The 13,262-nt window shown below is 35.5% G+C and overlaps 1 protein-coding gene across 1 annotated transcript; it reads right to left on the bottom strand.

Moving 5' to 3' along the window:
• Positions 1 to 326: 326 nt before the first annotated feature.
• LOC145031094 (glycosyltransferase BC10-like) lies at positions 327 to 3,603 on the bottom strand. Its single transcript, XM_078979583.1, has 2 exons — positions 2,256 to 3,603; positions 327 to 700 (listed from the first exon to the last, which is right to left on the bottom strand). Exon 1 carries the CDS (start codon positions 3,402 to 3,404, stop codon positions 2,274 to 2,276), a length of 1,131 nt encoding a protein of 376 aa, XP_078835709.1. The 5' UTR covers positions 3,405 to 3,603; the 3' UTR covers positions 327 to 700; positions 2,256 to 2,273.
• Positions 3,604 to 13,262: the final 9,659 nt, after the last annotated feature.

The raw sequence follows: 13,262 nt of genomic DNA, 5'->3' as shown, positions 1-13,262 counted from the left end.
AACAACACACTAACATTTTATTTACCCATAATAGCAACATACCTACATTTTTTTACTCATAATAGCTCTATATTTTATTGCTTACTCATAATTGCAATGTGTTTTACTTATAATCGCAACATACTTGTAATCTTTTACAAATAATAGGAACCTAGTTATAGATATTCTTTTACACATAATAGCAATGTATTTACGTTTCGCTACCAATATAGACAATGTAGTGTACTTCTTACATTTTGCTATTATCTGTAAAAAGAAAAAAGACAAAAAAGCACTCCATACAAAATAACAAGATAAACAAATCAAACTATTTACAACATATACAATGAACAAATAGGTAACTTAACTTCAAAATTTTGTCAAAGAAATAGAATTACATAAGAAACATGGAAGGTAAAAGTAAGAAAACTTAGGAGAAACGGAGTACAAGTTAAGTAAAAGTAAAAAATAAAATAAAAAATCCACTCAAGGACTACACCGACCTCCAAGTAATTAGTACTAGCAGAGGATGATTAGCTTATGTTACACACTCCAAACCCCACATCTTTGTTTGCTCATTGTCTTCTGTCAACACCTCTTCTTCTTCTTCTTTTTCTTCTTGCTTGAGCATTTGTGCTGGTTTTTAACTTTTGAGTTTTAGGCATGAATACCTTTAACTAGCCTTTTTTTTTACAGTTTCCAGTAGCACTTGGGTGTATGGCTGTGAATACAAGAAGAAATAGTGAACATCTCAAGTGTAACATACTTAGCCAGAATACTTATAACTCAAACTATTTTGTCATCTTTAAACTCAGTTTTCTAGCATAGGGTTAGTAGAGTTATCTTCCTGATACAAAATTCTAACAAGTTAGGTCACTTGTTGCTCCCAATTTTGTATGGGTACCAGAATTCGAAGATCCTAAAAAGTTGAGGATGCAGTTGTGTTTGTGTTTAGATTTATGTTTATATTTATATTTATGTGTAAGTAACGAGTCAGAGAAAGAAGTTATCTTATGGTTCACATAACTAAGTGATATAAACTAAAAAACATATTGGACGGAATATAGATAAACACATCGCGCTTCTAAAGTTTTATCGATTTAGCTACTTAACTATCTTCTGTATAACATAAAAAATGATACTTCATTGACTCAACTGATAGATTGGTGAGAGAGTTGTGCTTTTTTATATTTTTCACTTTTTTTCAGCTCAGGGTAACTGAGGAAAATTGTATTTTCAAACCGACAAAAGTATAACTTTTTAATCAGTACAGAGAAATATATATAATGGCAAAATAAATAGATGCATACCGCATTTTCACCATTTTATCAATTTAGCTACCAAACTTGTTATCATATTATGATAATTATAAAAACTAATAAGAATTTAATGACTAAATCGATAAATTGGTGAAAGTATGTTGTGCTTTCTGTATTTTGTCCTTTTCAAAAAACCTGGTAACTAATAAAAATGATTTATGACTTGAAAACAGTCAGAAAAGTATAATAATTTATCCCTAGAGAATAGTCAAGTGGCTAAATTGATAAATAGGTTACCTGCATTTTGCACAATGTTTTATCATGCTTTTTATTTTTTTACGTGGTGCAGCTATTAGTTCAAACTGCTGACTATCTTTACCCATATTCTAATCTATGGGTAGACACATTTTTCAGTATTTGGCATATCTTCCAAAGGGGATGTTTTCAACCATAGTTTCTTTCTCAAAATTTCCCATTACAAAATGAGATTTGTAACAACAATCAAATCATCCGCCTCCCTATTTTATAAGCATAAATGTTTTATTTTAATAGTATACCTTAAACTACCACTATTATATCAAATATAAGAACTTCTTTTCTCTTTAAACACCCACGCACAAAATGCCAACCTAATGTGAGTAAACCAAGAGGTTAAGCTATCTTGAAAATTCAAACAATTTAAGCAAGCAAAGCCTAGCAAACAGACACCTATATTAATTACTAGGGACCAAAAATTGGCCTTTCGTTTAGAACTTTACTTCATATTAATGTATTTTATTCATTGCCTAACCCCAGAAAGTGATGATGCTAAACAAAGAGAAGAGACAAATGAGTCCCACTAAAGAACATAAGCATACGGCAATCACACCTAAAAGTGTCACTTTCTATCAGCACATATAGCAAATCTATCATGTTTGATCAACAACTCCCATGAAATAATCTACCAGTGCATTCCCAGTTATAGCTGTTTAACCACATTTAAGTATAGAAGATCAAATAGAAATGTTAGGGGATTACCAGAAAACTCAAAAGAATTCAGTCCCGGAAAATGACTTCCGTGGCCATGTTCATCAATGGCTGCAAGCAATCCCGTGAGAACTTTCTTGCAAACATGTAAGAGTTTGAGAAATTAGATTGTCGTAGCTTGTAGATGAGCTCAGGCGACACCTCCGGCGGGTAATATGTATGTGGGTGTCCATTAACACTATCAGTCCAATTCACACGAGTCAGTGTATATCCAGTACACCCTTCTGGATCCTCCATGGACAACAATGTTGGAAAATAATGCTCTTCAGGGTAACACGATTGCGGCCTCAGACAATTCAGCTTGAATTTCTTCCATAGCCGCCGATCACTGACCACAAGCAGTGCGTGCCTCCGCGTCAGCGTAAAGAACTGTGAACCCATTCGAAATTTATTAAATGGAACTTCGGGAACCATCACGCCTTTCCCTCTGGCATTGTACCTGTCCAAAATATTGGGATCTTTGGAAATTATCTCGATGAAGCTTTTGTACTTCAAATGTCGCAATTCGGCTATTTGATGCGATTTAACTTCGAAAAGGGTATCGTAAAAGAAGTTGAAAGAGTGAAGGGGTACGCAATGCTGGGAGATAAGCGTGAAAAACGCGTTAGAAGGATCGTCGAGTAGTGCGGTGGCAAGGAGACGACGAGCGGCGGAGACGAGAGTGGCGGTTCCACGATGAGTTTTCTTAGCAGTAATGAATCGATCTTCAGAAAAAATCCCACCAGGGCTTTTGATTTTGGTCTTCACAGTTGGGTCGGCGTGAACATACAAAGAGTAGAGATGACGATTTGATTTGTTGCCATTAAAGAACCGTTCCCATAAAGGGGCGAAGTGAAGGTCGGAGTTTGTGAGGAAGAGGAAGGCGATTTTGGGTTTAGAATTGGTGGATCCGAGATGGGATTTAGGTCTAGATGGGTTGTTTGCGTTTGATTCAACGGCAGCGGCCCTCCGGAAAAGGGAAAGATCTTCAAGTTCCTCGGGGAAGGAGATGGGTGGTGTTGGCGGTGGAGGGAGGATGTGTGGGGCTAAGTAAAAGAGACCAGGAAGACATAGTAGGAGTAGAATGATTGTCGGGATTAATGGCGACGGTGCTGCTGCTACTGCGGAATTGGACGAAGATGAAGAGGAGGTTATCATCATTGTCGAGTGAAATTTGTAAGTTGAAGCAGTATTGATTTGGTTCTTAATTCAAGATTATGGATTGGGTGTGAATTTCTGCATAGTGCTCAACCGATGGTGAGGGGTTTGGGGCCTGGGGGTGATGATGAAATGAGATGAGATTGGTTGGACAACACCATCAAAATATAAATGTGATGTGATCTCTGTATATTCTATACTGAAAAAACAAACAAGCATCTTTATAACAATTTTAAAATCTACTTGTATACATTCAACATACTAAATTACAAATTTTGTGGTTGCACCATTTATCGATGGTTTTACTCTTTTTTTTTTAAATGAATTGTTTATGTGAAGCTTCAAATTTTTGTCCAAATATATAAGGAAATTCATTTTAATCAATTTATATCGTTATTATTGAAGTTGTTATAAAATTCGATCATTTATATACACACGAGATGGTAAGAGTTTCATTTAATTATATACAAATTGACCAAAAAAAAGTTAAAACTTACATAACTATATTAGTTAACATAAATAAGTTGTAAATTTGATAAATCCTTTATATTATTATCTAATAAACCATTAAAAATTACTCCTTTTGCAGGGTTGGAAGGCATGGATCTATACATTATCTAAAATATATTGTTTTGTAGGGTTGAAAGACATGGATCTATACATTGTCTCAAATATGTTATTTGCTTTTAAATCTATGCACTATTTTGATCATGGAGTGTTTGCAAATGTATATTAAAACAAATATTTTATTTATTTATGTATTGATGTCATTGCATTACTAATCTCAAACAATATTTGCCAAAGTAACAACACCTCTGTGAACCTTTTGCTAAAGTAACAACACCTTTTAACTGTGAACCTTTATTTTCAAATAATATTCACTAAAATAACATTCTTTAACTACATTTAACTATTGAAGCTATAGTGTCAAAATAATAATCACAAACATTTTATTGTGATAACAACCTAAAACTCACTTACATATATTCCCAAGATTTCACCTTATCTGAGCTATTCAATAACAACCAAAACCATTAAAAAAACTAATTGTGTAAAGATGATTAAAAAATAAATGGATATAAATAAAGTAACTATCATTATTAAATCGGTCAACATTGACTAAAAAAAGGCTAACATTATAGCAAAGAATTAGGAACTATCATAACAGAGCATTCTCAGTAAGAAATAAGATAGTTTTGAGTCTCATCTTTATAACTTCACATTTCGGTACAATATATCCAAATTCATCATTCAACTAAAATACTTGAAATAAAAGACCCTTATGTTACCTCTTTATGACAAAGAATTTACCCAATATATATTGAAATATGAAATTTACTCTTCTCAATCATTTAATATACCATATATACCTAAATCCATTTTTTAAAAATATTTTTACTATTTTATAATCTTTTTTTGTAAACTGAAATTAACTAAATTGAAAAAAAAAAGGAACGAAAATGCCCTACCTTCAAAATCAGAGGAACATGGTTGATGTAATGCTCTTCTTTCCTGTACGATTACTCTCAGCACAATCGTTAACCTCTCGATGGCTTTTTTTCCCTTCCCGCCATCTTATTTTTTGCAATCGTCAAAGCATCACGTAATAAACCAACTCTGCCACACTCAGATGTTAAGAGTTTAGTGGCATTTAGATCATATTTATAGTCTAAAAACATTTTAAAGACACCTTTATTTGGCATGATGCAAATGCATAACTAAACCTTGTTTAGACTTTAAGTGACATTTGTGCCTACTAAATGAAATAAAATATTTCATATGTACAAATAACATTTTTTTTTACCAGCAAACTAATCTACTCCTAAAACTACATATGTTTCCTAACGAGACTTGAACTCATAACCTCTCATTTGAGAGTGTCACTCCTTACCACTAGACTAAAGACCCTTTTATACAAATAACCCATTTGGAAAAAGTTTCTGAATTTAAAAGAAAACCCCGAAAACAAAATAAACAATCTTGGAAACATAAAAAAAATGCATTAGATTTCTGAATACAAATAACCCATTAAACAATTCCTAAATACAAATAACCCATTTGGAATCAATTTATGAATTCATGTGGGGAATCCATGATCATATAAGTTCAAATTTAAAAAGGAAAAAATATTCGCGATGATTTTCCCAACATGCTTGTAAGCTTCTTAACCTATTCCCATCTAGTGGTGCAACTAAATATGTTTAGGTGGAGCTCAAGATAATTCATTTATGAATAACTTTTATCACCCAACACATAAAGCCATTAAGATGATGATTGATAGAGCTACAACAACACCAATAAAAGCAAGAGATAGAGAAGCAAACCTATAAACATAATTGGCCTGAATATCAAAAAATGGTAACAGAGCATACCAATACCAAGGAATCTGCAAAATTTCAAGAAATATATTATGTTATTTAAAATTCCAAAAAACAATTACCAACTATAAAGCAATAATCAATGGAGAAACTGATACTTGATAAGGAATATTAACAAAATCAATGGAGAAACCTTATATGACTTCCAATAACATACCAACCAAGGTTCATGTCTATTGTCGTTCTTCCTAAGCTTTCCCAATACCTGATGAAAATTGGAAGCTGATGTTGAAGAAAGTTAGTTTTTGGAAAGCAAATTTGAACTGAAAAAATAATAATAAGGTTGATATTATTCCTTGTACTTGTGACAACTATCAAATTTCGGTCAAGTCAAAGTCAACTAAAGTCAACAAGTCAAACCGTTTGACTCAATTTGCCCTTGGGTACTAGAATTTACATTATGAAATTTCTACACAACTCTCTATTCTAATGAGAGATCATAAATCAAAAAGTGCGAACATCTAGATCTCCTTAACCTAAAACTGTGGTACGTGGCTAGCCGAACCGATAAAACAATGTTGCATACTCATCGGGAGTGTGTAAGATCCTTAAACAAGGCTTACTAGTGTTTACGGACCTTGCATTGCGAAGCCAGACACTCACAAATGCCACACTCGAAACCTCTCTCAATCGTTTTCACTCTATCTCTCTCTATTTGAAATCTCTCTAAGTATGTGAAATCTCTCCCAAAACTCTCTTTGTATGAGAAATCTCTCTAAGTATGTGAAATCTCTCCCAAATCTCTCTAAGTATGTGAAACTTCTCCCAAAACTCTCTTTGTATGAGAAATCTCTCCAAGAATGTCAAATCTCTCCCAAATCTCTTCAAGAATGTCAAATCTCTCCCAAATCTCTCCAAGAATGTCAAATCTCTCCCAAATCTCTCCAAGTATGTGAAACCTCTGTCACACCCCCAAACCAAGGATGGCGGAAACGTCCGGGGGTGGAGGACTTCATGTAGAGTATCACAACAATGAGTATAATAGTGCTCAAAGTAAATACAACCAACACAAATATAAATGAAAACGTTACATCAAAGCACATGTTTACATGATTCACATCAATTACATTATAATACAAAATGAACTGTTTGACGACTTATCGTCCCATCCTCAGGACGTTGTTGATTTCCTGTTTTCACTGAATTCCTGAGAATACAAGTAGTTTTGAAAAGTGTCAACACAAAGGTTGGTGAGTTCATAAGAGATTTCGTTGGAAAAGTAAATCGTTTTCCTTGTAAAATCGTTAGAATGAGTATCCAGAAAATCCGATATTTTCTTTAAAATCTGCGTAATGTAGTCTTATGACTGAAGACCAAAATGTATAAGTAACATTTCTTATTAATAGAAAATGTTATGCACTTAAATGGACATGAACGCATTTGAATTAAATGAAATTTCTGTATGTTCTCATGCTCGTTAATACTTTATATATATAGTCCTAAATTAGAGGACTGAGAAATAACAAGTATTGACCATACTTAAAAGTATAAATGTGGTCTCAAATGATGTGTAGTCGTAACTACCAAAACCAAAAGTGTACAGTAATATCTGTACTCATAGAGATAAAAAGGTGATTTTAAATCGACATAAAACTCATTTAGATTTTAAAAATAAAATCCCGTAAACTTATGGATTGTTATATCCCTATGTGAGTCGCTATAATCATACTATGACTATGTGAACCTGCCACAACGTTCTCAGTGTCGCGAAAAATAAAATGACATTTGTCACCCGTAGACCTGCAGGTCCAACTGTAGCTAGCAGCAAGGTGTGGGGTGTCAAACCCAATATAGATCTATATACAAGTATCACGTTCTCCCTCAAGGAGATTCTGATTATAACTACCAGGAATTATATCCCGCACTCGGACGTACGGGGAGAGAGAGAGAGAGTCTCACAATATAGGTTAACAAGTTTACGTGAAATGTGTGTGAATATAAATATTTCTTGTATGAATGTACCCTTCTTGTACGAGTGCGTTGAGTGATGTATCATAAACTATACCTATTATAGTTTATCTAAAATGTATGTAATATGTATGAACTCTTTTATGGGAATGTATTAGTGTTATGAATTTATCAAACTATACTTTTTATAGTTAAATAATACGTGTTCTAAAATGAATGAATAATATTTAATATGAATGACTTAGTTTCATTTCATAATGATAAACTAACAAGGAAACACATTCAAATATTAGAACTTATGATTATACACTTTGCTCAACATAATATAAAGTGTTATGATATTTACATGCTGTTGGCTAACTTTAGCCATTCTGCCCTGTTTTTGGAAAAATCATACGAAGTCGAAAACTAGATCCGTAAATTCTGAGAGTTCACAAAATGTGTCTAGTTTACTCATAATTTTTATCACGATTTTTAATGACCTCCAACCTGGGTGAATAAGTCCAAAATCACAGACTGGTCCGGATTGTTGTTTGAAATGATAGACAGTTTTGTAAAAATCACCATAAATTGTAGAAAAATCGTATGGAGATGTGCAAGTAGCCATTTTAAAGCTAAAAACTTGAACTATTTTCACCTTGTACAGTTTTGAAAACAAAAATGTTTAAGATGCCCAAAACAGTCCGTGAATGGAGTTGAACTTTTCTGATGAAGGCTGTTAGAAAATTTTAGTTATGTTCTTAGTGTTTTAACTTGTATTCCCCCCCTGAAAACTTGAGAAAACATGAAAATGTAGGGGTATGAACTCACCTTGAGTGATTTCAGTAGATAAGTGTTGAAGAAGAGAAGTGTTCAACCCAAGAACACTTGAAGAATCACTTGAAGATTCGAAGCTCTAACATAAATATAATGGAGTTTGTGTAAGATATCCATGATTTGAGTGGAAATAAGTGAGATAATCATAAAGAGAATGGATTATGCTTACCAAATGTGGAGGAAAAACTCAAGATCAGCCCTTGAATCTCGAATTTCTAGAGAGAGAAAGTGAGAGAGGAAAGAGTTTGATCTTCTTGTGAAATGAGAGCAAATGAGAGAAGTGAGGAGAGAGGATGAATATTCAGCTCTCAAAAACGTGGGAAAGAGTGATAATTGAGTGGAAAGGACATTGATGTGACCTAGGTAAGGTGGGGAGGTGTGGCTGGTCATAGAGTGGGTGTGGGAGTGGTTGCTTGTGTCATAAGGTAAAGCAAAGTCAACACTCCACCTCTTTGTACTTTACCCACTTGCTTTCATTATTTAAATAAAGATTTTTATGAAAATATGACTAAATTGTGAATATTTAGGGTTTATTATGTTAAAATATGATTTTGGGTAAAAATCCCGCGTTAAAATAATTAAAAACGGGCCTTAAACGCAAAACTACGCGAAAACGGGAGAAAATGAGTTCCCAGCGAGACCTCTCGGTCCTAGGCCGAGGTTCGGTCCCTAGGCCGAGACTCGGTCCATGCTGAGGTTTGTAGCCGGAAACGAAAAGAGGGAAACGAAGGGGCGAGGAGGTGAGAAACGAGAAGGCGCGAACCGGAAGTGAGAGGCGAAGGCGAGGGTTCGGTCCGGCGATGAAAGGCGAGAACTCAGAACCGAACGGACTGTAGTGAACAGTAGTGAACAGTACCTTCGGTTCGGTTAGTGAACAGTACCTTCGGTTCGGTTAGTGAACAATACCTTCGGTTCGGTTTCGGTTCCTTGCTCTCGGGTTCGGTTCCTCCTGGGCGAGGTTCGGCCCTGAGAGGACCTTCGGCTCAGGAGGGTTCGGCTCCTCCTTGCTCTTGGTCCCTAAGAGGACCTTCGGGTCCTAAGAGGCTTCTCTCTTCTCGAGAGGTTTTGGTTCCTAATGTCCATTTTTCTCGTTTTTACCCCGTTTTAAGCCGTTTTTGACTCGGTTAAGGGTCGGAATGACCCGAATGATTCCAACAAGTTACGGGAAACTTTTGAGAGAGATTTGGGAGAGATTTCTCACACTTGGAGAGATTTGGGAGAGATTTGACATTCTTGGAAAGATTTCTCATACACAAAGATATTTGCGAGAGTTTTCACATACTTGGAGAGATTTGGGAGAGATTTGACATTCTTGGAGAGATTTCTCATACAGAGAGATATTTGAGAGAGATTTCACATACTTGGAGAGATTTGGGAGAGATTTGACATTCTTGGAGAGATTTCTCATACAGAGAGATATTTGAGAGAGATTTCACATACTTGGAGAGATTTGGGAGAGATTTGACATTCTTGGAAAGATTTCTCATACACAAAGATATTTGCGAGAGTTTTCACATACTTGGAGAGATTTGGGAGAGATTTGACATTCTTGGAGAGATTTGACATAGAGAGAGATAGAGTGAAAACGATTGAGAGAGGATCCATGTGTGACAATTGTGAGTGTCCGGCATCGCAATGCATGGTTTGTAAACCCTGTTAAGCCTTGTTTAAGGATCTTACACACTCCCGATGAGTATGCATCATTGCTTTATCGGTTTGGCTCGCCACGTACTACAGTTTTAGGTTAAGGAGATCTAGATGTTCGCACTTTTTGTTTTATGATTTCTCACTAGAATAGAAGTTATGTAGAAGTTTCTTAATGTGAATCTTAGTACTCATGGGAAAATTGAGTCAAATGGTTTGACTTGCTGACTTTAGTTGACTTTGACTTGACCGAAATTTGACGGTTGTCACAACCTCTCTCAAATATCTCTGTGTATGAGAAATCTCTCCAAGAATGTCAAATCTCTCCCAAATCTCTCCAAGTATGTGAAATCTCTCCCAAATCTCTCTCAAAAGTTTCCCGTAACTTTTTAGAATCATTCGGGTCATTCTGACCCTTAACCGGGTCAAAAACAGCATAAAACGGGGTAAAAACGAGAAAAATGGACCTTAGGAACCGAAACCCTCTTATAAGAGTCGAAGTCTCTTAGGACCAGAAAGTCCTCTTAGGGACCGAGAGCAAGGAGGACCCGAACCCTCCTGAGCCGAAGGTCCTCTCAGGGCCGAACCTCGCCCAGAAGGAACCGAACCCGAAAGACCCTTGCAGGCACGAACCTCGCAGAAACACCCAAACCCGAAGGCTCCTGGAACCGAATCCGAAGGTACTGTTCATCTACTGTTCATTCGGCTCATTTCGGTTCTGAGACCTTCGCCTCTCATCTCCGGACCGAGCCCTCCCTTCGCTTCCTCGCCCCCTCTCGCCTCCTCGCCCCCCTTCGTTTCCCCCTAATTCGCTTCGTTTCCGGCTACCGTCCTCAGCATGGACCGAACCTCGGCCTAGGACCGAGAGGTCTCGCTGGGAACCCATTTTCTCCTGGTTTTCGCGTAGTTTTGCGTTTAAGGCCCGTTTTTAATTATTTTAACGAGGGATTTTCACCCAAAATCATATTTTAACATAATAAACCCTAAATATTCACAATTTAATCATATTTTCATAAAAATCTTTATTAAAATAATAAAAGCAAGTGGGTAAAGTACAAAGAGGTGGAGTGTTGACTTTGCTTTACCTTATGACACAAGCAACCACTCCCACACCCACTCTATGACCAGCCACACCTCCTCACCTTACCTAGGTCACATCAATGTCCTTTCCACTCAATTATCACTCTTTCCCACATTTTTGAGAGCTAAATATTCATCCTCTCTCCTCACTTCTCTCATTTGCTCTCATTTCACCAAGAAGATCAAACTCTTTCCTCTCTCACTTTCTCTCTCTAGAAATTCGAGATTCAAGGGCTGATCTTGGGTTTTTCCTCCACATATGGTAAGCATAATCCATTCTCCTTATGATTATCTCACTTATTTCCACTCAAATCATGGATATCTTACACAAACTCCATCATATTTGTGTTAGAGCTTCGAATCTTCAACTGATTCTTCAAGTGTTCTTGGGTTGAACACTTCTCTTCTTCATCACTTATCTACTGAAATCACTCAAGGTGAGTTCATACCCCTACATTTTCATGTTTTCTCAAGTTTTCAGGGGGGAATACAAGTTAAAACACCAAGAACATAACTAAAATTTTCTAACAGCCTTCATCAGAAAAGTTCAACTCCATTCACGGACTGTTTTGGGAATCTTAAACATTTTTGTTTTCAAAACTGTACAAGGTCCAATTAGTTCAAGCTTTTAGCTTTAAAATGACTACTTGCACATCTCCATACGATGTTTCTACAATTTATGGTGATTTTTACAAAACTGCCTATCATTTCAAACAACAATCCGGACCAGTCTGTGATTATGGACTTTTTCACCCAAGTTGGAGGTCATTACAAATCGTGATAAAAATTATGAGTAAACTAGACACATTTTGTGAACTCTCAGAATATACGGATCCAGTTTTTGACTTCGTATGATTTTTCTATGATTTTTCCAAAACAATGCAGAATGGCTAAAGTTAGCCAACAACATGTAAATATCATAACACTTTGTATTATGTTGAGCAAAGTGTATAATCATAAGTTCTAATTATTGAATGTGTTTCTTTGTTAGTTTATCATCATGAACTGAAACTAAGTCATTCCTAATAAATATTATTCATTTATTTTAGAACACGTATATTAAACTATAAAAAGTATAGTTTAATAAATTCATAACACTAATACATTTCCATAAAAGAGTTCATACATATTATGATACATCACACAACACACTCTTACAAAAAGGGTACATTCATACAGAAAAGATTTATATTCACACACATTTCACGTAAACTTGTTAACCTATATTGTGAGACTCTCTCTCTCCCCGTACGTCCGAGTGCGGGATATAATTCCTGGTAGATATAATCAAAATCTCCTGGAGGGAGAACGTGATACTTGTATATAGATCTATATTGGGTTTGACACCCCACACCTTGCTGCTAGCTACAGTGGGACTTGCAGGTCTACGGGTGACAAATGTCATTTCAGTTTTCGCGACGCTTGAGAAACGTCGTGGCAGGTTCACATAGTCATAGTATGATTATAGCGACTCACATAGGGATATAGCAATCCATAAGTTTACGGGATTTTATTTATGAAACCTAAATGAGTTTTATGTCGATTTAAAATCACTTTTTATCTCAATGAGTACAGATATAACTGTACACTTTTGGTTTTGGTAGTTATGACTACACATCATTTGAAACCACATTTATACCTTTAAGTATAGTCAATACTTGTTCTTCTCGGTCCTCGGATTTAGGACTACATATACATAAAGTATTAACAAACATGAGAACATACGGAAATTTCATTTAATTCAAACGCGTCCATGTACATTTAAACACATAACATTTTCTATTAGTAAGAAAGGTTATTTATACATTTTGGTCTTCGGTCATAAGACTACATTACACAGATTTTAAAGAAAATATCGGATTTTCTGGATACATATTCTAACGCTTTTACAAGGAAAACGGTTTACTTTTCTAACGAAATCTCTTATGAACTCACCAACCTTTGTGTTGACACTTTTCAAAACTACTTGTATTCTCAGGAATTCAGTGAAAACAAGAAATCAACAAAGTTTTGAGGATGGGACGATAAATCGTCA

This window comes from Lactuca saligna, chromosome 2, assembly GCF_052625555.1.
Source record: "Lactuca saligna cultivar CGN05327 chromosome 2, ASM5262555v1, whole genome shotgun sequence".
Taxonomy (NCBI): domain Eukaryota; kingdom Viridiplantae; phylum Streptophyta; class Magnoliopsida; order Asterales; family Asteraceae; genus Lactuca; species Lactuca saligna.
Note: the sequence above shows the minus strand (reverse complement) of the source record. Positions and strands in the feature narration are given on the sequence as shown.

What these genes read in the sequence shown, in the direction of transcription:
- LOC145031094 (XM_078979583.1), bottom strand. Translation starts at nt 3,404, where the DNA reads ATGATGATAACCTCCTCTTCATCTTCGTCCAATTCCGCAGTAGCAGCA.